The following is a 24,012-nucleotide window of genomic DNA, read 5'->3' as shown; positions in this document are numbered from 1 at the left end:
GTCCAGTGATAGAGGAACCAATCAAGCAGACTATTTTGTCCTAGTGAAGTGCTGCATCTAGCAGCCCAGACAAGAACAAACTAATTTCAGTCTCTAACGACATTAGATTTGGGGTTCCGGCATGACTTCTACCTGTAGGTCAGAATGTCACCTTTTGCAAAAAGAATTGATTTTGTGTCTATTTTATTCTGTGGAAAACAGGAAGTATGTAGCAATATTGTTATATAAACACTTAACTCAAATGGTTAATGCCTCTTGTTAACATACCAAAACAAGAATTTAATAGGAGCTTGTTAAGTGTTTGCACAATAACATCACTCCCAGTCATTTCCATGATGGAGTCTGCAGTTATTCCACTGGAGGAGGCATGAGGATGAGTTTTCAGGTTAGCGAGGCAGAGCTTCATAGTAGAAATTAAACAAAGAAAGATAAAACTTGCATTTATAAAGTACCTTTCATGTCCTCAGGAAGTCCCAAAGCTCTCCACAGCCAATTAATTATTTTGAAGTTTAGTCACTGTCGTAATGTGGGGAAACACAGCAGCCAATTTGCACTTATAGCAAGGTCCCAAAAACAGCAATGAGAGAAATGACCCATTAATCTTTTTTGGTGGTGTTGGATAATTAATTTGATGTTTGTTTCAGTCAAACTAAAGAAAAGCAACTAACTGTTACTGCAGATCACAAAGCCCCTATTAGCAACTAATCCATTCCAAAACCAAACTACTTTGAATAAGCTTGCCTGGTCAGTAAAGAGATAACGAACATTAAGAGTTAATTTTAGATGAGAGGACAAGACAAAAGCAAATCTATATCTTCCACCATTGAAGTATGTTATAAACATCTCTCCCACATATTGAATTGGAAATGTTCTCATTCAGCTATACCTCCAACTTTTGAATTGTACGCCACTCCCACTCCGCATTTCTTGTTATTGGCTTGCATTGCAATTTCCCCAGCACACCTGGTACCGTGCCTAAAAAATAATCAGACAGATTAGAATTTGTCAAATCCAGAAGAGAACTTGCAGCCTCATTTTTTGCAGGCTGTGTTATATACAGTTTACAGTACAAAATGTACTCTGCTGTAATACTGTACTGACACATATTTACATTACGGTCAACATTGAAACTTAAAGTGACACTCTTGATTGTGATACAGCATAATAAAATCTCATAATGTTAGTATTATTCTGATAAAAGTATAGTGTGCCTTGTAGCTGGCATACAGTTGGTGCGAACTCCCAGGACATTTGCTGCTTGGCAGGTAACCTGAAGTTCAGAACACATCAGAAAAGCCTCCAAAAATAAAACCTTGCTTAGCTTTCAGCTGTCCTACTGAAAACTGGATCAAACAGTCAAGCTCATACCTTCTATCACTTGTTTAAACCACTGTAGATTAACTCTCAGTAGAGATATGACCACCATGTGAATTCTTTTCAAAGCCTCCTCGTGCTTATTTAAATTTTGAGAACAGACAACAGTAAATGCTGCTGCCCACAGTTCCTAGTTGTTGATATGATCACAATATAGATACTAAACTTGAATGAAGTGTCTACACTCCAAGTAAACATATACCAGCAGCTGAAACCTTCACATTGCGACAATGTTTGTACACAGGAACATGAGAAAGCATGGAACAAGAAAAGCCTGCTCTTTCCACAAGGCCACACAGGAAAAAGAATGAGAAGTCTGTTTGTAGTATTTGGCTCTGGTCTACCGGAGAAGCTTTTCAGCACCCACTGATCAATGGCTGTTTAGTTTCCCTCTGATTTGTATCAATACCCTTTCAGTGCTGTGTGCTAGATTAGGATTCCACCTCTTATATTTCCCTGAATTTGCAATCATTCTCTGAATCTGCAATTATTCTCTGAAATTACTATCATTGACGTCTCCTCACAGAGGTAAATAGAAACATAGAAACATAGAAGATAGGAGCAGGAGTAGGCCATTCGGCCCTTCGAGCCTGCTCCGCCATTCAACGAGATCATGGCTGATCATCCAAACCCTTGCACCCGGTCCCTACACCGACAGCCATCCCACCCAAGCCCTATCCCCGTAACCCCACGTATTTAATCCCCCCTAACACTAAGGGTCAATTTTTATCATGGCCAATCAACCTAACCCGCACATCTTTGGACTGTGGGAGGAAACCGGAGCACCCGGAGAAAACCCACGCAAACACGGGGAGAATGTGCAAACTCCACACAGATGTGGAGGTGACGAGGTGACCCATGAGAATTGCTGTGGTGGATTCCCAGAGCGGTGTGGAATCCTTGGTTCTCACCAATGCAGCAAGCCCTCATATGGGCATATGATGCCATGCCAATGAGGCAAATACGGCGTACGACATTTTTCAACATGTCCTTTGTGCGCTAGCATTGTTGGGTGCAAGGGACATCTGAGCGTTTCTGGCATCCAGCCTTGCTAAGGACCTCAGGGAAGGGGATTAAAAGGCTATTTTCCCAACAGAGCAAAACTGCAGTAGGAAAACGGCAACATTCTAAACCAGGCCAGTTTTAACATTTTTTCCACTTATGCGGTGGCAAAGTACTGCAGCGAGTTTCTACTCTCCCACCTGAGGTGGCTATTCCAGTTACAGTGCAAATGGTGTGGGCACCTGCCAAAATACATTAATGGGCCAGAAATTCGCGGCCAAAGGCGTGAGTGCGCTCGGGGTACTCACGCATCTGGCCGTTGGAAATGCCGGCGTTCAGCATGAACAGCGCATGCGGGGAACGCCGGCATTTCCAGACCTCGAGCACGTGCGACTGCACAGGCAGCGCTTGCGCAGTGAACTTCGTAGATTTCATTCATGAAATCCGTGAGGGTAAGTCCTCAGAAGTTACACTTGAAAAAAGCAAGTGTAAAGTGGTTCATTGGCTGCGGAGGAAGAAACATTTTATCGTGGAGCTTCTGAAATGCAATATTTTTGTTTGGGAAACGGAGGGAAGTTATTTTAAGAAATTAAGTAAGTTTTAAAGTTAAAATTTTTTTTTAATTTTTTTTAAAGGGTTTTCAGAACGGTAGGTAGAAGGAGCAATTGTGGCTGTGTGAATGGAATGTGAGAATGAGTTATGTATGTATGTCCACATATATTCCTTTACGTATATGTATGTATGTTTTATATTCCTTTACTAATGTGTATGAATGTATGTTTTTAATTATGATTTTTAAATACGTTACTTCCTCTGAAAGTCATAATTAAATAATACATTCATACACATAAGTAAAGGAATATATACACAACACGCAAAGGAATATATACAGACATACATACTTTCAGAAGCTCCATGATAAGAAATATCTTCCTCCGCAGCCTCTGGAGCAACTGTACCCATGCTTTTTTCATGTGTAAGTTGTAAGGACTTGACCTCACTGAAAGCAGTAATGAAAGCGGCGAATTATACTGCGCACGCGCTGCCTGTGCAGTCGCACGCGTTCTGCCTCTGAACCCCTTCGTTCAGAGGACAGGAAATGCCGGTTTTCCCCAAAAGCACTGTGCATGCTGAAAACCGGCATTTCATCCGGCCAGATGCGTAAGTACCCCCGACCGTACTCGCGCAGTTGGAAGGGAATTACTGGGCCAACATTTCACATGTCAATAAAATGAAAAATTTAACAATTGCACGACTTGCCCCCTCGCATCTGCGACTGAGGGTCCAAGGAGGTGCATTGCGCAAGAGGTCATCATCGTACGTATCCTCACACTGTTCCCTTTGGGGAACTGTATGAAGTGGTGGAAGGATTTATGGCCGTGATTAACGCTCATTCCGTGACCGTAACCATCTTTGAACCAGTCATTAGGGTGGTTAGTCCTATGGCGGGAGGGTTTTACGGGCTCCCACAACCCATCTGAGGGGGGGGGAGGCCACCAACACCCACGGACGCAAGTATCCCGCTGGATGTCCACCCAGAATTTAAAGTTGGAACTCCGACTCCACTTGCCGGGACTGTCTGGAGTGGGGTTCAAAACCCTACTCCTTCTGGCCCAGCGGCGGGGATGCTTACTGCTACGCAAAAGGCCCACTCCGCACAAAAGGTGACACCCATACGTTTCCTGTGCCTTTTCCCTCCCCGTGACTGGAGCCCTATGCTGCCATTTCACGTTGCTAATCAGATTGGGCCTTTGTCATAGCGGTAGGATCCCCGCCGCTGGGCCAGATCAGGGTAGGGTTTCGAACCCAGCTCCAGACAGTCCCGGCAAGTGGAGTCGGAGCTCCGGCTCTAAATTCTGGGTTGACATCCAGTAGGATATTTGCGTCCATGGGTGTGGGTGGCCCCCCCTCCTTGTATAGCTTGTGGGAGCCCGTAAAACCCTCCCGCCATAGGACTAACCGCCCTAATGGCTGGTTCAAAGATGTTTATGGTCACGGAATGAGCGTTAATCACGGCCATAAATCCTTCCACCACTTCATACAGTTCCCCAAAGGGAACAGTGTGAAGACACGTATGACGACGACATTGCTAAATAAATAAATGGAATTTTAAAAATTCTTTTAGGGCTTTTAAAAGTCTTTAAATTGCTTTAATTCTCTTTAAAACTACTTCAGATTACTCAAAATAATGTAAACATTTTAAAAAGTTTATAAAAGTTACCAAAATCTTCAAAAAACTTCCAAAAACCTATTTAAACTGCTGCTTTGCATGTAAAAATGATTAGCAGCTTGACAGAAACATTGGGGGCGTGTCCAGTGAAACTGAGACCTCAAGGGGCGTGTCTCACTTACACTGCACGCTCCTGGCTTCACGCTGGCTGCACTCCTGGGCGGCGTGACGTCATACGCTGCCCGGGATTCTTCTTTTTCATTCACCAAGTCCAGGCGTCCCTGGAGCTGATCGTCAGTAGCGCGGGGTAAGTGTAAATACGGGGCTTGCACGCGCTGCAAGCCCCGTTCTGGAATTTCTGGGCCAATGTCCTCGACCGAGGTGCAAAAAACTGGAAGTCCCACCCTGCTGAGAACCCACTACTGTTGCAGCAGTAAGGAAATTTATGGCCTTGGTTTCTAACAATGGGAGACATAGACAGTCCTGGTCATTGTTCTGCTGTAAACAGTAGGTTCAGAGATTCAATGAAGATTGTCTGAAGTCCTGCAGTGAATTGAATTTCCAATGGGTGTGCACAAGAAACAGTTCAAATTAGATTTTAATCATTTGGGTGTATTTCTGTCATCCCACAATAGTGAATTTGAATATGATCACTTGTATTACAGCAAAATGAGGCAGTGGCATAGTGGTTATGTCACTAGACTAGTAACCCAGAGGCGTGGCAAATGCTCTGAGGATATGGGTTCAAATCCCAGCTGGTGGAATTTAAATTCAATTCAATTTAATTCTGGAATTAAATGTTAGTCTTAGTAATGGCGACCATGATACCATTGTCGATTGTTGCAAAAACCCATCTGGTTCACTAATGTCCTTTAGTGGAAGGAAATCTGCCGTCCTTACCTGGTCTGGCCTACATGTGACTCCAGACCCAGAGCAATGTGGTTGACTCTTAATGCCCTCTGAAATGGCCTAGCAAGCCACTCAGTTGTAAACAACTGCTACGAAAAACAATAAGAATAAAACCGGACGGACCACCCGGCATCGACCTCGGCACCGACAACGGCAAACCCAGCCCTGTCGACTCTGCAAAGTCCTCCTTACCAACATCTGGGGGCTTCTGCCACAATTGGGAGAGCTGTCCCACAGACTAGTCAAGCAACAGCCTGACATAGTCATAATTACCGAATCATACCTTACAACCAATGTCCTAGACACCACCATCACCATCCCTGGGTATGTCCTGTCCCACCAGCAGGACAGACCCACCAGAGGTGGTGGCACCATGGTATACAGTCAGGAGGGAGTAGCCCTGGGAGTCCTCAACATTGACTCAGGATCCCATGAGGTCTCATGGCATCAAGTCAAACATGGGCAAGGAAACCTCCTGCTAATTACCACCTACCACCCTCCCTCACCTGATGAATCAGTACTCCTTCATGTTGAACACCAATTGGGAGAAGCACTGAGAGTAGCAAGGGCACAAAATGTCCTCTGGGTGGGGGACTTCAATGTCCATCACCAAGAATGGCTCAGTAGCAGCACAACTGAGGCCGAGTCCTAAAGGACATAGCTGCCAGACTGGGTCTGCGACAGGTGGTGAGGGAACCAACAAGAGGGAAGAACCAACAAGAGGGAAAAACCTACTTGACCTCATCCTCACCAATCTACCTGTTGCAGATGCATCTGTCCATGACAGCATTGGTGGAAGTGACCACCGCACAGTCCTTGTGGAGACGAAGTCCCGTCTTCATGTTGAGGATACCCTCCACCGTGTTGTGTGGCACTACCACCGTGCTAAATGGGACAGATTTCGAACAGATCTGGCAACTCAAAACTGGGCATCCATGAGGTGCTGTGGGCCATCAGCAGCAGCAGAATTGTATTCAACCACAATCTGTAACCTCATGGCCCGGCATATCCCTCACTCTACCATTACCATCAAGCCAGGAGATCAACCCTGGTTTAATGAAGAGTGCAGGAGAGCATGCCGGGAACAGCACCAGGCATACCGAAAAATGAGGTGTCAACCTGGTGAGGCTACAACACAGGACTACTTGCATGCCAAACAACGGAAGCAACATACGATAGACAAGAGCTAAGCGATCTCACAACCATCGGATCAAATCAAAGCTCTGCAGTCCTGCCACATCCAGTCGTGAGTGGTGGTGGACAATTAAACAGTTAACAGGAGGAGGAGGCTCCAAAAATATCCCCATCCTCAATGATGGTGGAGCCCAGCACGTGAGTGCAAAAGACAAGGCTGAAGCATTTGCAACTATCTTCAGCCAGAAGTGCCGAGTGGGTGATCCATCTCGGCCTCTTCCTGAGGTCCCCAGCATCACAGATGCCAGTCTTCAGCCCATTCAATTCACTCCATGTGATGTCAAGAAACGGCTGAAGACGCTGGATACTGCAAAGGCTATGGGCCCTGACAACATTCCGGCAATAGTACTGAAGACTTGTGCTCCAGAACTAGCTGCGCCCCTAGCCAAGCTGTTCCAGTACAGCTACAACACTGGCATCTACCCGGCAATGTGGAAAATTGCCCAAGTATGTCCTGTCTACAAAAATCAGGACAAATCCGACCCGACCAATTACCGTCCCATCAGTCTACTCTCAATCATCAGCAAAGTGATGGAAGGTGTCGTCGACAGTGCTATCAAGCGGTACTTACTCAGCAATAACCTGCTAACTGATGCCCAGTTTGGGTTCCGCCAGGGTCACTCAGCTCCTGACCTCATTACAGCCTTGGTCCAAACATGGACAAAAGAGCTGAACTCAAGAGGTGAGGTGAGAGTGACTGCCCTTGACATCAAGGCAGCATTTGATCGAGTGTGGCATCAAGGAGCCCTAGCAAAACTAAAATCAATGGGAATCAAGGGGAAAACTCTCCATTGGTTGGAATCATACCTAGCACAAAGGAAGTTGGCTGTGGTTGTTGGAGGTCATTCATCTCAATCACATGACATCACTGCAGGAGTTCCTCAGGGCAGTGTCCTAGGCCCAACCATCTTCAGCTGTTTCATCAATGACCTTCCCTCCATCATAAGGTCAGAAGTGGGGATGTTCGCTGATGATTGCACACTGTTCAGCACCATTCGAGACTCGTCAGATACTGACGCAGTCCGTGTCCATATGCAGCAAGACCTGGACAACATTCAGACTTGGGCTGACAAGTGGCAAGTAACATTCGCACCACACAAGTGCCAGGCAATGACCATCTCCAGCAAGCGAGACTCTAACCATCTCCCCTTGACATTCAATGGCATTACCATCGCTGAATCCCCCACTATCAACATCCTGGGGGTTACCATTGATCAGAAACTGAACTGGACCAGCCATATAAATACTGTGGCTACAAGAGCAGGCCAGAGGCTGAGAATTCTGCGGCGAGTGTCTCACCTCCTGACTCCCCAAAGCCTTTCCACCATCTACAAGGCACAAGTCAGGAGTGTGATGGAATACTCTCCACTTGCCTGGATGAGTGCAGCTCCAACAACATTCAAGAAGCTCGACACCATTCAGGATAAAGCAGCCCGCTTGATTGGCACTCCATCCACCACCTTCAACATTCACTCCCTCCACCACCGGCGCACTGTGGCTACAGTGTGTACCATCTACAAGATGCACTGCAGCAACTCGCCAAAGCTCCTTCAACAGCACCTTCCAAACCCGCGACCTCTACCGCTTAGAAGGACAAGGGCAGCAGACGCATGGGAACATCACCACCTACAAGCTCCCCTCCAAGCCACACACCATCCTGACTTGGACCTGTATCGCCGTTCCTTCTCTGTCGCTGGGCCAAAATCCTGGAACTCCCTTCCTAACAGCATTGTGGGTGTACCTACACCATATGGACTGCAGCGGTTCAAGAAGGCAGCTCACCACCATCTTCTCAAGGGCAATTAGGGATGGGCACTGAATGCAGGCCTAGCCAGCGACGCCCACATCCCATCAATGAATTTAAAAAAAGTATTTTTGGCTCTAGACAAATTGGATTTAGCTCTGCACTTGTAGAGCAAATTCCCAGAGCAAAAACTAATGAGTGTAAAATTAGGGGTATGGTAGCATTGTGGTTAGGGTACTGGACTTGTAATCTGTGTAAAGACCTGGACTAATAATCTGAAGATATGAGTTCAAATCCCACCATGACAGCTGGGGAATTTAAAGTCAGTAAATTAAATAAATCTCGAATAGAAAGCTAGTATCAGTAATGGTGACCATGAAACTACCAGATTGTCATAAAAACCCATCTGGTTCACTAATGTCCTTTAGGGAAGGAAATCTGCCATGCTTACCTGGTCTGGCCTATATGTGATTCCAGACCCACAGCAAAGTGGTTGGCCTAGAAATTCAGTGCCCTTAGCACCGATTTTGCGGCGCTAGAGGGCCTAGCGCTGCAATTGGCGCCGGTTCCTAAATTGCCTGGGGCCCTTCCACGGCGGTAGACCGGTAGCGCTGCGCCGGCACCGATGACGTCATCGGTGTGCGCAGCGTCCCGGTTGCCGTGGTAACCCGGCCCCAAGCCGAAATTCAGTTGCGGCCGCCTCGCCAGTGGCAGCCGCAACTAAGACTCCGGCAAACGAGTGTTGCCGGAGTCTGCGCCGGCGCTTTAAGGAGGCGCGGCGGCCGGCCGCTTTCCCGCCGGCCGCCTGCCCGCAGCTCCCTCCCCGGACTTCTCCCCCCACCCCCCCCCCGGAACAGATGCAAGCCCGGCACTTGTCCGAGGTGCCGGGCTCATTTTTGCAGATATTTGCGCGGGCCGCGGCCGGGTGCAGGCAGCTCCTCCTTAACGGAAGGAGGAGGCCTGCACTTCCCGAGCCTGCCGCACCGCAGCGGGCGCCGCAGCGCCGGAATAGCGCCGCAATGCGGCGCGTTGCGCCAGTTTTCAGGCGCTAAAACCCTTCAGTAGCGCCGGCAGCCGTTTGGGCGCGGCGCTACTGAATTTTTGGCACGCGCAAAGGGACTTAGCGCCGGCGCTAACTTCCGGCGCTAAAGCCCTGGCACAGCGCAAACTCAATTTCTAGGCCGTTGACTCTTAACTTCCCTCTGCGGTTCAAGAAGACGGCTCACCACCACCTTCTCAAGGGCAATTGGAGATGAGCAATAAATGCTGGCCTTGCCAACTACGCCCACATCCCATGAATGAAAAAAAAAACATTTTCCTGTCAGTAATTTTAGTAAAAAGTCAGGCCGCAAATTTAATGGAGGAGGCGGGATCGTGGCGGGAGAGCTGGTTTCCTGGTTCCGATCCCGCTCCCAGCTGCAGCCGCTCTGTAATTGTGAATTTCCCTTGATTGGCCTTGTTAACTCCACCCTGCAGGCTTCCCGGCCAATTAACAGGAAGCGAGTCTGATGACATCATTTGATGACGCGTAATCAGCCAGTTTCCTTAAAGGGACCATGTCCACATGGAGTTTGACAGTTGTTCTGTCAATGTTTGACAGCATTGAGGTGCTGCAAACACTGACAAGCACTGCACAAAGGTGAACGCTTGCACCCAGGCTCTCCAATGACTCTCTCCATATGCTTATAGAGGGTGTCACAGCACGCAGGGAGGTTCTCTTCCCTTCCAAGGGTGGAAGAGACCTCCCCAGGACATCAACGCAGCCTAGTTGCACATTGCACAGGAGGGCAAAAGCAGGGATGTCGTCAGGGGTCCCTGGCTGCAGTGGCACTAACCTTTCAATGATCTCAATGGATCACAAAATGTTACTGCAGAGCCACACTCAACCTCACTCTGCTGTGCCACTTAACACATCCCCATCACTCTGCCTTCCATAGCCTTCTCCTGCACATCCTTACTCACACCAACTTACATTATCAGTTCCCCATCTCACTAGCCATCCCTCACACTCACTCTCATCCTACTGCAAGCATACCAACTAACAACACACAAGGGTAGGCACTTGAGAGGTTTAGCCAATGTCCATTTGAAGTTTTTGGTAATGTGTTGTCATACAGTGAAATCTATATTTTCAACACTACCCTTTATTGGATAGATCTGTGCGCACCTTGAGAAGTGTCTTTCTGAGTCCCCCCCGCCCCCCCCCCCCCGCCACTATAGTGATGTGTGTGCATGGAATGGCTTGGACATTAAAGGGATGCATCACGGTGCTAGTGTGGAATGGTATCAACCTGGCGCATCATGTGGCAGCCAGGGTTTACAGCGTCAAGTGAAGAAAATCTAGTCATGGTGATGCCATTGCTGGCCTCCCGGGGATGATGCCATGTGACTAGTGCAGCATCAGGTGATGGCAGAGAAAGTTGGTGATGTTGTTGGTGATGTTGGTGTGCCTGGTGATGTTTGTGTTGGGGCGGATCGTGGAAGAATTTGGAGGACCAAGGTCTGATTTTTTCAAGGGCACTGATGTTGCTGCAATAGATGGCAGCTGCAGGTGAGATGACAGAAGCGATCTGTCAATGGCGAGAGAGGTTCTCCCAATGAGGTGGCACTGGACATACAGTTGGATCTAAAAACTTGTAAGCTAGAAATCTCTTTAAGTATAAAAAATGCAGTAACCAACATTTTCTGCGCTCTGAAACTCACCATCTGCAACATGGCATCCTTGACACCACTTCTGCAGCTGTCAGCTTATCAGAAACATAAGAACATAAGAAATAGGAGCAGGAGTAGGCCATACGGCCCCTCGGGCCTGCTCCGCCATTCAATAAGATCATGGCTGATCTGAATCTAGACTCACGTCCACTTCCCTGCCCTCCCCCCGTAACCCCTAATTCCCTTATCTGCTAGGAAAATGGCTATCTCCATTTTAAATTTATTTAATATTGCAGCTTCCACAGCTCTCTGGGGTAGCAAATTCCACAGATTTACTACCCTCTGAGTGAAGAAGTTTCTCCTCATCTCAGTTTTGAAAGGGCATCCCCTTATTCTAAGATTATGCCCCCTAGTTCTAATCTCACCCATCAGTGGAAACATCCTCACCGCATCCACCCGATCAAGCCCCCTCACAATCTTATATGTTTCGATAAGATCGCCTCTCATTCTTCTGAACTCCAATGAGTAGAGTCCCAACCTACTCAACCTTTCCTCATACGTCAACCCCCTCATCTCTGGAATCAACCGAGTGAACCTTCTCTGAACCGCCTCGAGAGCAAGTATATCTTTTCTTAAATATGGAAACCAAAACTGCACGCAGTATTCCAGGTGTGGCCTCACCAATACCCTGTATAACTGCAGCAAGACTTCCCTGACATCACAGCAGACTCAAAACACGCCAGGTTGAGCAGTGGGTAACCCATGGGAGAGAACGTAAAATTTGAAGGAAGCCGCAAAATAGTCTTGAATTGGCTCTTAACAAGCTATTTAACAAGCTGAATTGTCTCCCCCGCCGCTTGGTGTCGGGCCAGTTATTGCGGTAAAGGAAATTACTGACCATTGTGAGAGGTTTCAGTGTGTTTTATGTTTTATTATATGTGCAAACTTACTTATTCTCATTAGTTGGGTCGTATCTAGGAAATGGATCAGGGTCATTATCATTAAAATCATAGCTTGCTTCTGGATCCTATAGAAGTAAAAATGGTAAATAAAAGCATTAGTAGTCAAGTATTACAGAAAATATTTTTTTTCAACTTTGATATTTAATTTGTTTGACTCAGGTAGAATATTGCTCAGGAATATTTGCAATCCAGGTCTATAGAGGCTTGTTTTAAAATTAAAATGTGGTGATTAGCTTTCATACCAATGCAATCAGTTTTACTGCTGTAATGAAAAAGATCACAATCAATAGCAAGAGCTGACACTTATGGTGTTGGTACTATTATATTTCATTAAAATTTACAGATATTTGCAAGTAGATCATGTAATAATTTGTCTCTTGTGTGAAGATTTCCTAGGTGGTTATGAATAATAAAAATAATTGTATCTTTTTGTGATTAATAAACGATTTCAGACCAAAGTACAAGTATCAGTTAATGTAGCATATATCAGTGACCGAAACTAGGCCTGGCCTCTATCACTCAGTACCGCACCATGTGGTGTATTTACCCACTAAGTCACTTAGATAGTCCAATGTCAGAGTATTTTTTTAACTGAATTTTGGGGAGTAGCTTATACCCATGTTATTACAGTCCATTGTAAAATGATATTGTTGAGGAAAATCCCAAGTCTTCAGTGTGTATGTCTCCAGCCTCTCCTTGTTGCCCCTTATTTTTAACATAGTGCTTTTGCTTTCAGCTCTATAGATTTCCAATATTGACAAATTGCCAATACATCAGTTAACACCAAGAATTGAGATGCCAGCAATTTATTTTAGTTTTGAATAGATCGTGGAAGTCATTTGGTTTCATTTAAGGAACTAAGGGGAATAGTGATAAATAGATATGGAAATAACATAATAAAATAATTTTGCAATATTCACTGCCTCAGTCATATCAGTATAGTTAAATTGTTTGTGATAAACATTGAGGGCTAGATTTTCAGTTGCTTGCGCCAGCAGTTAGCGCCTTAAGAGAAGTGATTTTCGGGCGCTATTCGTGTAGCGCCCGGGCGCAGCGCAGTTTGCGCCCCGCCCCAAATTAAGTTGTCCGTTAGCGCCGGCGCAAAGTTTAGCGGCCGCCCGGATGCGCGCGCAGAAAATGACGTCACATCCTCGTGCAACGCCCTTTGGCCGCCCCGAATCCAAACTTCAGTCGGACCGCCCCATTGTGCGGCTGGCGTCCAGAGCGTTTGTAAAATGGAACGCAACACACCCTGGGGAGCGCAAATTAAAGGGCACTCCTCCTGCACTATAAACGGCACTCTGCATGTGTTGTATGGAAGGATCCAGTGTGTTGTTGTGAACGGTGTATTTACCACCACCACCACCACCACCACCACCACCTCCGAAAAAAACACATGCACCCTTCCCCTTTAAGAGCTCACTGGCACCAGAGTGTCTGCTGTGCGCTGCGCCCGAGCTCGGGCGCTGCGCTCTGCACCGCCGGCTTAGCGCCTAAAGATAGTAGTGGAACGCCTCTTTTAGCGCTCCACCAACCTCTTAGGGCGAAGCCACTGAATTTCCGGCAACGGGGCGCTACTTTGGGGCGGGCGCTAACTTCGGGCGGGCGCTAAGGTTAGCGCCCCAAAACTGTCTATACTGAAAATCTAGCCCTGAGAGTCTTGTAATAAACATTGAGTCTATAGATCTAAATCATTTAATATTATAGCTATCTATATATTATTGGTCCACATTAAATTTTTTTGGCTAGAAATTGGGCACCTTAGTGCCTCCCGTTATCAGAGTTTTGCGGCGGCGGTATGGTGTTGCGCCCAGTTCTCCTTCGCCCAGAGATCGTGACATCATCGCCGTGCGCATCGCCCTGCTTGCGCCCCGGACTCAAACTTCGGTTTTGCCTCCGGCAGCATCGCCAGACGAAAACACCAGCAGCTGCAGGAGGCGTTCATCGGGAGGCCGGGCGCTTTGGGGGCGATACTTAAAGGCAAGGTGGCCGAGGTAAGTGGAAAAAAATCTCAAATGCTCTTTCTGTTTTTCTTTTCATTTTTCTTCACCAGCGATCGATCAGCCCAGCAGTCTGTTGCAGTGCATTGGGCTGATCGGGCCAGGTAAGTTTTCCTCTTGCAGAGCCTGCAGCAATGGCCCTTCCCTTTAAGGGAGGGAAGGAGCCTTCCAACGCAGCAACGCTGCGCGGTCCAGTGTGCAGCGCTGCTCACCTACCGCCCCGCCTGCTGCCTGTTGCGCTCCAGGAAGGAGCGCTTGATTTAACGCTCCACTTCCTTCCTGGAGCGACAAACCAAATTTTTTAAAAGTTGAAAAACATTAGCGCCTGGTGCTAATTTTTTCAACTTTTAAAAGTTAGTGCCCCAAACAGGGCTATAATGAATTTCTCCCACTTTGTTCATTATGGTTTAACATTTTTATAAATTCTGTGAGAATTGAAATGTATTAAAAAGTGAGTTTGTCATGATTTTGATGAAAATAAACTATTACATTAAAACATGTCTAGTAATATATGTCAAGGTGTAAATACATGTATATGTACAATTTCTAGCGATTCTTGGGCCTCTTGGTTCGGGTACACGCTGCATCCAAAAACGGGCCCAAGCTAACTTCTACCTCGTCTACATACAGTAACTGGGTGCCCTTCCAAATCCCCACGTGTAACCTAGGCTGGATTTGTGTTGCAGGAAAGGACAGCCTATACTGCAAAGGAGAGAAAGCTCACAGGGGAAGGAGTGACAAATATATGAAATTTGACCCCCTACAAAGAGGCTCAGATTAAAAATGGTATCATAATTTATGCAGACGGAAAATGTGACAATGCCTATCCCTGTTCACTAAGGTGATACCTTTTGATCATGTTTTCATCTGTTGAAAGAAAGATAGAAAGAAATATACAGTCGTGCATTTTGGGGGTGAAAGGTTATCGGGGGTAGGCGGGAATGTGGAGTAATCAGATCAGTCATGATCTTATTGAATGGCGGAGCAGGCTTGAGGGGCCAAGTGGCCTACTCCTGCTCCTAATTCGTATGTTTGTATGTCCTGGTTATTCATAGGGTCTAGTTCAAGCAATTATATAATAATTCTATATTCCTTGTCTGTGGTGATCTATTGACTATACATCCAGTTTTTACAGTGTCTACAGGCTAAGTGTTCAGTTTTTGTGAGGGTCTATTGACTATATGTTCAGTTGGGGTGGTGTGCTATGTGTTCAGTTTTTGTGGTGGTTTATTGGCTATATGATCAGTTTTTATGGTTTTCTATTGGCTCTGTACTTTTGTCTTTCCTGACCATCTTACCTTTTATTCCCTTTCCTCATGCTCAGTGTGCACTTCATATCTACTGCCCTATAAAGTGCTTTGAGATGTCTCTTCATAGGTAATATAGAAATATAAGTTGTTGTTGACGTGTCCAGACTTTGTGGCCGCCCATTGTCTATGGTGTCCAGTTATCATAATATTCTGGTGGGTGTTCAACCAATTTTTGGTGTTCTGGTCATTATGAATTCATCTGCTACTCTCTTGACCTAAGTAATTTTGACAGTCTCTCAAAGAGAATGCACCAGATTCCCTTGCAATCTGTTTGCAGTGGGTTTGTATTCAAAACACTGGCAAGTTAGTAGCAGAATGAGTCTATCTCCCTGGCAGTCTATTTAGGTTTCCATTGTTTGTGCTCCGGCCTTGCTTATTTAGAATTCAGATTCAGAGTTTTGGATGATTGGAGTCTGAATTCATCCATATACTCATCCTCTCTATGTCGGTCCCCATATCAACTCAGCACAACTGAGATTCCTGTTTACTCATCCTTATCAATGCCGATATTTATTAAACAATCTATAAAATTCATTTTGAAGCATTAAACCAAATACAAGAATCTGCACCTAGTTTTAATGTTGAAGGTTTAACTTCCATAATAAATGGAATGCAATCTATTCTCAGTATCCCACCGGAGAAAATCCAAAAGTGAAATTTTGGAACCCACAGCGCCGAACGTAATTCTTGAGCCCTGGCCATCTGTTACTGCCCATAAATAGTTGTGGTTACATAAAATGTTATTGAATCCATATTTCAGTTTCAGGAGAGTATCATTAGCCATGAAGACAAGTAAACCTAAAAATATTCCTTTCAGTGTTACTTACATAATTTGCTTGAATATCCGTGTGGTTCCATTCCAATCCATCATCGAGCACAGTAAGCACAATTCCTTTGCCAGTTATTCCCTTTTTCCACACTGGAATAACATGAAGGTCCAGCTTCGGGAGGGATGACGAAGTCCTTGTATCTTGCTTTAGAATGAGGAATATGTAAAATGTAATGAGCTCGGTAATATATTTTTTTCAAAGTGCCATCTCTCAAAGATGAGTTTTCCTTTGAAGCTAAGAGCTTTGAACAGCAAGCAATTAATTAGTAGATAAATAATTGAAAGTTGTGGGTGGCTGTTGAGAGCTCTGCTGAATCATACCTTACACAAATGTATCCCTGTCTCCACAGAAATTACCGTCAAGCATGACTCATCCATCTCTGCTCTGCTGTCAGAAGGATCTATAGTGACTGTTCTTTGAAATGTATGATCCTTTTCTTTCCCACCGCACATTGGAGTATATTATAGACATCTTTTTCTCTCAATAAGAAACCAATTCTGCTTTTGTCTCCATTCATTCAGGCCGCTGTATGTTATTGGTGTGTGATGCATTTGACTGCAACCCGAATATATGTGAAACTGTTAATCATTGTTGAGTAAAATATATTGAGGTATGCAAACAAAGCCAAAAGCTAATTTGCACCTGCCTCCACAATTTATTTAACCTTTCTTCATGCTGAGTAGTTCAATAACACCAAATGACAAGTTTGTGATCTCAACACAGTTTCTAGAAGAGACCCAAAGCACAACCAAATAGCCTACAAATTGGCACAAAACTAGCAATTGCAATCAGAAAAACACATCATTTTATGATGTAGGAAATGGAAATATCACACTGATGCACTAGGGTTGCTCTATGGGATGAGGTTTGAAGCTTATTGGTGAAACGGCATACAGCGGTAAATTCTCCAAGCACATGACAGCCGCAAGATATCTCATCAGCACATATCGGAAAATCACAAGCCCATTTCTCAGTTACTTCTACGTTCACTATGGTGCTCTGCTGAGTTTCAGAGAACACCCGATGAGTATAATGTCCAACATGGAAGACATCATTGTTCAATGGAATAGAGATTTTAGGTAAAGTTGTTCTCCTGGGTAACATCAGATGGACAAAGTAAGGAAGAAGTTAAACAGAGGACAGCAATTGCAAAAGAGGTGTTCAACAATATGAAATCATAAAATGAATTTGATGATAAAAGTAAAATGCATGTCTTATGTGTGGCCAACAGATGTGAAAACTGGACTTTGAATGCTGAAGTCAGATGACTGGAGGCATTTGACTGATGATGCTGCTGAAATATGTTGAAAATGAATTGACCAAGAAGAAAGACTAATAACAGAGTCCTTGAACAAACATAAGGAAATGGAGAAGGGATGAGGCTGATTATGATCAGAAAGATGACATACATTGGGTAGATTAATTGAAAGTTCTGAGGAAAGTTATTGGGGCTGTCACTGTTTGGAAACATTGGGAGTAATTTTGACATTGGGCAATAGTGTAAAACGAGCGCTATTGGATCAGCTGCCGTTGAAGTCAATGGAAACAAAAATTGGGAGCTGTGTATAACAGGTGGTTAATCACCCGTTTTACACTATTGCCCAAAGTCAAAAAAATCCCAGTGATGCTCACAAGTCAAGACTAAGGTAAAGAAGAACATGGCTAGGTGATCTGATGGAATGGGCAGGTGTAAATTCATGGACTGATACAATCCACCTGTGGAAAGAGCAGGAGAGCAATTTCTATGCGGAGTGCAGTTGGGTGGGCAGTGGATGTGGCAACTGCTCTAGCCACCTGATTGCTATGGCACAAAGCCCAATCCTTATCGGGCCTCATTTAAATAGAACTGGTGAACTGTTTATAGGCAGCTCGCCATTTGGGAGGGTGGGGAAATCCAGTGGGGCTCAAACTGTTTATGGGATTGTAGCAGTACCTTAAAGGGAAGGGCTGGAAACATTGGGAGAGAGGGATAAGAGAAGTAGATTTCAGCATCAGGGAAATTTATTGCGCATACTCATCAGCAAGGAGATGAACTTAAGGAAGGCTTTAAAGGTCAAAACTTTCAAAAGAATGAAGAAGATATGAGTGCCAGACCTGCTCCTAGCTTTCCCTTACAGCAGCTAATGATCCCTTTAAATAGCACTGTAAATGGCCACCTGCCAACCTGTAGCGCCCATGGTTTGTGGGTAGGTTGAAGAAGTAGTGGTAACAGCACTGATTGACACAAAATTTGTGATAGGGCCCTGACAACAACAGTTGACCACGATTGTGAATATTTTAATCAGGCTCCCATCTGTTACCAGCAGGAGTGCTTGCCACCTCTAACAGTAAGTTGTTTTCTTTTCCCCAATTTTTATTTTGGTACCATCCCATTTACAAGCATAAAGGAGGCAATAGTGAGATACAAATTTGCCCCATGGATTGCACAAATCAACAGAAAGGTGAAAGCAGCAGACAGGGTCGGAAAGACACAGAGATAGAGACAGAATATCTGTCACAACAAAAATACTGCAGCTTCCACTGTGTATGTGGAGCCACCAAAAAAGTTGGAATATATCTGCTCTCCATTCATTCAAGTGTAAAAATGCCATTGTGTCACTCCTGGTGCCTGCCAGGAGCACATATTGGGAAAGTCTACATTCCCAGCCCATGATTTTGGGCTGGATTTTGCAGTGTGGGCGGGCTGGGGCGTGTCAGGTGGAAATTGTGTCAGAACCCCGACTCCTGAGTGAAGTGTTGAAAAAGTGCAATTTTCCCCTAATTGGCCAATTGATTTCCTGCATATGGGAACCACTGGCCCAATTAGTCTTTTCATACAGAAAGTCGCCTCCGATGACATCATCAATGTTGTTGGATTTAAAGCCTGCAAGCAGCCTTGATTCTTCTGGAGACTGCAAAGGCTCTGCAATTTATATGAAGGAGTTGAATTGTGGAAAATGTCAACGATCAAGCAAAAGTGTGCACCTCGCTTTGATGAGCCCTCCCTCCAAGCTCTGGTGTACGGAGCCAGCTGTAATAAGGAGGTGCTGTTCCCTTCCTCAGGGAGAAAAAAGCCACCCCACCAGACAAAAGCTGTGTGGCTACAAGTGGCCCAGGTTGTCAACTCCATTTCGATGAGCCGCAAAACCTGGCTGCAATGCAGGAAGAGGTTTCATGACCTTCTCCACACCGGAAAAGTGAGTATGACTTTCCCATCACCCTCAATCTGATCCTCATTGCCTCTCCTCACCAGCACTCTGCTTTGCCAACCTCTTCCTCCACATCCCACTTGACACTTATATCCCTGCACCCTTACCCATTCCCTCTCTCTCTATGGTCACATTCACTTAACTATTCGAACATGCAGCCCTCACACTTCCTATCACTGTGATGCCATGACAACAACTACTTACAACACACAGGGAGGGTCCTTTGTATCCTTCTAAGCATCTATGCTATGCATTCACTACATTCACTCCTTCCATGGCCCATGGAGGAGCTTAGTCGCAAGGGTGTTGAGAACATGGTCATTGTTCAGAATAGAATGGCATCTCTTGAGGAGCGCTGGTCAGCTATTGGGCAAACAAAACAGACCTTCATGCAAGTCCTCTGGAGTAGGACTTCCAGTGCAGAAATGAGTGCTCATGGCCCCCCCTGCAATACAGCAAGGCGCTGTCAAGCCACTTGCTACCTCTGAAGTGGGGCTGACCCATGAGAGGGATGTTGGTGGCAGACAACAAGGAAGTGGGGGCTCCTTTCCAAGCGCTCACACGACCATGCCACAGCAAAGTCCTCAGTCAGAGCCCCACCAGAGTCCTCACCCAAATGAGATGGGCCTCTCAGCCCCTGCACAGCCGTAGGAGCAGCAGACTGTTGGTTAACCCGCACAGGTTCGCCACCCCAGAGGATGCCCGCCAAAGGCATTGAGACAGGAGCAGCAAGAGAGCGAGCAAGGGGCCTCCACATCTGCTGAAGCCACAGGGGTAGCACCACGTAGGAGCATGCGTAAGAGGAAGATAAAGCACAAGTAGTTACAAGGGTAGTTACTTGGGTGCTCTGTTGTTTTGTTTTTGGACCAGCCAGCATTGTGATTGTATTATAAAGTGTTTTGATGACAAACTGTTGAAGTTGTGGCCTGTGTCATTTCGCAAATGGGACTTTCACATTAAGGGCTTAGGGAACCTTGCGATTATCAGAATGGTGGTCAGAGTGATAGGATTCCGTAGGTTCTTTTCCATTGTCGATGATCTGGTAAGAAGGAGCGAGACTAAAGTGTTTGATTGTGCAGGCTAAGCAAATGTGACCAACGTGAGTGCGTCCCTTGCATCCCGGGCAGCAGTATGGTGGCGCTCTGGCACCTTCTTGGCTGTGCATCTTCAGGTGGGTGACTAGCAGCTTGATGCTCCTGTTGATGTTCCTGCTGTTGGTGCTGCTGTTGCTCATGGTTCTGCTGCTGCCGCGGATGGTCTTCATCCGAATCTGATGTCTAGGAGGAAAGGAATTAAATGGTCGCCATGCTTCTGGTATATGCCTCAGTTGAGGAAGCGCTTAGTCAAGGTGGGGAGAGGGGTTTCCAAGGAGGTCACACTGGAGATGGGTGTCAGGCTCCAAACTTCCACAACACTGAGAATGCCTGCTAAAAGTTCCCCCAGACCTGAAACAACAAAGTTCTGCCACCTGCAAATGATCATCGTTGAAAATTCCTTTGTAATGGTGGAGCTGCAGCTGTTCGTAAGCAATCCACTAGTGAGGCCGCCAGGATTATCTGGCGTGTTCCAGAGGAGGGGGAAATGTGTTAAAATTGGAAAGGCCTCTCAAAATGGGATTATAGAGGCAATTAAGTGGTTGTTAAGGGCCTTACGGGCCTATCCCGCCTCTTGGATGCGGGATGGAAAGCGGGTCAGAAAACACGCACTTGGGAAAATTGCTCGGAGGTGGGATGGAGGCGGGAACAGGCCCGCCTGCCAGTTTTGCCGATTTTAACAACTCGCACACCTCCAAACCCGCCTCCTCGGCGCTGGGAAAATTGAGCCCTTTGTGTTCATTAATGTCAATAGAAGGAAAACCATGGGCTGGGACTGTGCAAATTTCCTAATGTCTGCTCCAGGAATGTGCCAGAATGGAATTTTAACCCATCAGCTGCCACTTGCAGTAATTATTTAAATTCACGTTTATTTACTGCTACTAATCAAAGCACTTACTAGATACCATTGTTGCTTCCACATGGGATCGCTAAACATTTTCTCTGCCATGCAGTCTATACAGTCCCTTGCTGGAGAACGCTTACTTCTTTGCTTTTCATACTGTTGTTCTGCCCAAGACACCTATGGTTAAGCAACACACAATAGAATAACATGAGAGTGACTATACTGCAGCTTGTTATTTGTTATATCATTCACATGAACTGTGATACAAGTGAGACAGAATGTAATGAGACATCATTTATTCTTTTGTCTAAATAAATGGGATAAATATCCTTCTCCATTGTTATTCACATGTCGCTAATGGCAGAAAAAAAATGGGCCAGGAATTTCCTCAACAATGCTCCCCCTTCACTGCCATAACTTGGTAAAAATTTAAATTTTTTTGTTGATGAGCAGAGCTAAATATAGTCATTGATTAGAATGCAATCCCTTGGATTAACAGAGTGGTTGCTTATCTTCCTTTAATCTACATGGAACAGTGCTACTGAAACACCACCATTAATTAGTGTAAACAAGGGTTGTCAAAATGGTTTCTTTATGATTTTAATTCATGCTGGTGTACAGTTTCACAGGTGATAATGGTTCTGTGATATATTGTACAACATACACGCTTGATGTGTGAGCCTGCAGAATATAAGGGTTGTTTTACAAGGTTCCACTAGATGGGAGCACATGTCACAGTATCGGTCCTATAGTGTTACAGTCCTGTTGCTGACCCATGTACCCATTTAGTTAGACTCCACACTGAGAACACGTAATGGCTATCAAAGCTCAACTTAATCCTTTACTAATCATGTCCACACAAATGCACTTCCATTACAGTTGCTGAATAGCAATTAGGAGTGGGGACCTCATTTTCCCCTTTTCCTAGTTAGGAGCTGCTGATTCTGTTGATTTCAATGGAATGAAAATCAGACATGTTCTATAAGAGAGGACGATTGGTCTCACCAGATTACCGCCAAAGTGGTGAAGAGCAAAATCTTCACCAAGTGATTATATAGACGAGCTCTTTATGACATGAATAATTGTAAAATTGGAAATACTACATCATAAATGTATTTTTTCCTGTAAACTCAGTATTAATCATTCTTAATTTAATTTAACTGTTTAAATATATCATTTATCATGTCTTACTTAATATTCTTAGGAAATTAATCATACCCGTTCATCTTCAGATAATCTTTTTGTAAAGTGGTCAGCACTCCTTCGAGACCTTCTTGGGTGAATTTTGTGCCTAAGTAAATAGTGATTTTGAAGTGCTCCAATCTAAGAAGGTAAAGATTGAAGAGAATGTTCAATATGAATGAAAGTATTAGATTAGGTGCAAGCAGCAAAATTACATTTTATTCATAAAGTTTATTTTTTTACTGAAGTACCTGCTGAGTTCTCTAGATTCAGGAATTGTGCCTTTGGATTGTAAAATTGCAAATTTTTAAAAAGAGAGGAGGGAAAAACGAGGTAACTACAGGCTGGTCAGCTTAACATCAGTTATGGGGAAGTTACTGGAATCTATCATCAGAGATAATGGCCGGAATTTTTACCGTAGAGTCGGGGCAGGTGCGAGCAGGCTGCATAACGGGTTGGGAGTGTGATGTTCTGCTCAGCGCGTTCTTCAGGGCGACTTTCACTTAATTGCCCCACTTAAAGCAGTCATGCGCGCTTCCTGGCCCAATTAAATGGAGCGGGTCTGATGACACTATTGATGACTCGTTTCCAGCGCCGATATTTAAAGTAGCCTTACACTCAACTCATTTGAAGGTTGCTAGAGGAGGGTGGAACCTGAAATTCAAAGGGCTGAGTACTCTTCTAAACCAGCAATGATGGATAGTCAAAGGCAGAGGGCTGCACCACTGTTCTCTGCACTCATGACCGAGTTCCAAAGATTGTGTTGCCTACCCGGTGCCAGGGTTAAAGACATCTCCTCACGGTTGGAGGAGAACTTGGAGTGGGAGGGGGTGGATCCAGTTGTTATGGTTCACGTAGGAACCAACAACATAGGTTGAACTAGGAATTAGGTTCTTCTGAGGAAGTTTGAGGAGCTAGGGTCCAAATTAAAAAGCAGAACCTCAAAGGTAATAATCTCTGGATTGTTACCTGAGCCACGTGCAAATTGCCATAGGGTAAAACAGATTAGAGGTTTAAATGTGTGGCTCAAAGAGTGGTGTGGGAGGAAGGGGTTTCAGTTCATGGGGCACTGGCACCAGTACTGGGGAAAGAAGGAGCTGTTCCGTTGGGACGGGCTCCATTTATACCGGGCTGGAACCAGTGTCCTGGTGAACCGAATAACTAGGGCAGTAGACAGGGCTTTAAACTAATGAAGGTGGGGTGGGAGGATTCAGAAAAGAGTAAATTTAAAAGCAGCAAGAGAAATGTCAAGGCTCTAGAGCAGAATAGAGTTTTGGCTAAAAATAAGCAGAGAGGGACAGAGAGAGCAACAAAGGTAATAAGGCATCAGTGACTAAGGTGACATCAGGGAAAAATAGAAATAAGTCAAAGCTAAAGGCACTATATCTGAATGTGTGAAGCATTCGCCACAAAAAGGTGAATTAATAGCACAGATAGAAATTAATAGGTTTGTTCTAATAGTCGTTATGGAGACATGGTTGCAATGTGGCCAAGGTTGGGAACTAAATATTCCAGGATACTTACCTTTTAGAAGAAGAGATAGGCAAAATGGAAAAG

General features: G+C 45.2%; 1 protein-coding gene across 1 annotated transcript in view; it reads right to left on the bottom strand.

Moving 5' to 3' along the window:
- Positions 1-24,012, bottom strand: part of pcsk1 (proprotein convertase subtilisin/kexin type 1) — a 106,608-nt gene that overhangs the window by 66,371 nt on the left and 16,225 nt on the right. The window contains exons 2-6 of the mRNA XM_085988481.1: positions 22,492-22,596; positions 21,328-21,450; positions 16,145-16,291; positions 11,996-12,072; positions 887-975 (exon numbers count right to left, since the gene is read on the bottom strand). Of these exons, the coding sequence (XP_085844607.1) occupies positions 887-975; positions 11,996-12,072; positions 16,145-16,291; positions 21,328-21,450; positions 22,492-22,596 (541 nt within the window). The remainder of the gene's footprint in view (positions 1-886; positions 976-11,995; positions 12,073-16,144; positions 16,292-21,327; positions 21,451-22,491; positions 22,597-24,012) is intronic.

The sequence above is a fragment of the Somniosus microcephalus genome, chromosome 1 (genome assembly GCF_052327205.1).
Source record: "Somniosus microcephalus isolate GS21.2 chromosome 1, FLI_Smic_1.0, whole genome shotgun sequence".
Lineage (NCBI taxonomy): Eukaryota > Metazoa > Chordata > Chondrichthyes > Squaliformes > Somniosidae > Somniosus > Somniosus microcephalus.
Note: the sequence above shows the minus strand (reverse complement) of the source record. Positions and strands in the feature narration are given on the sequence as shown.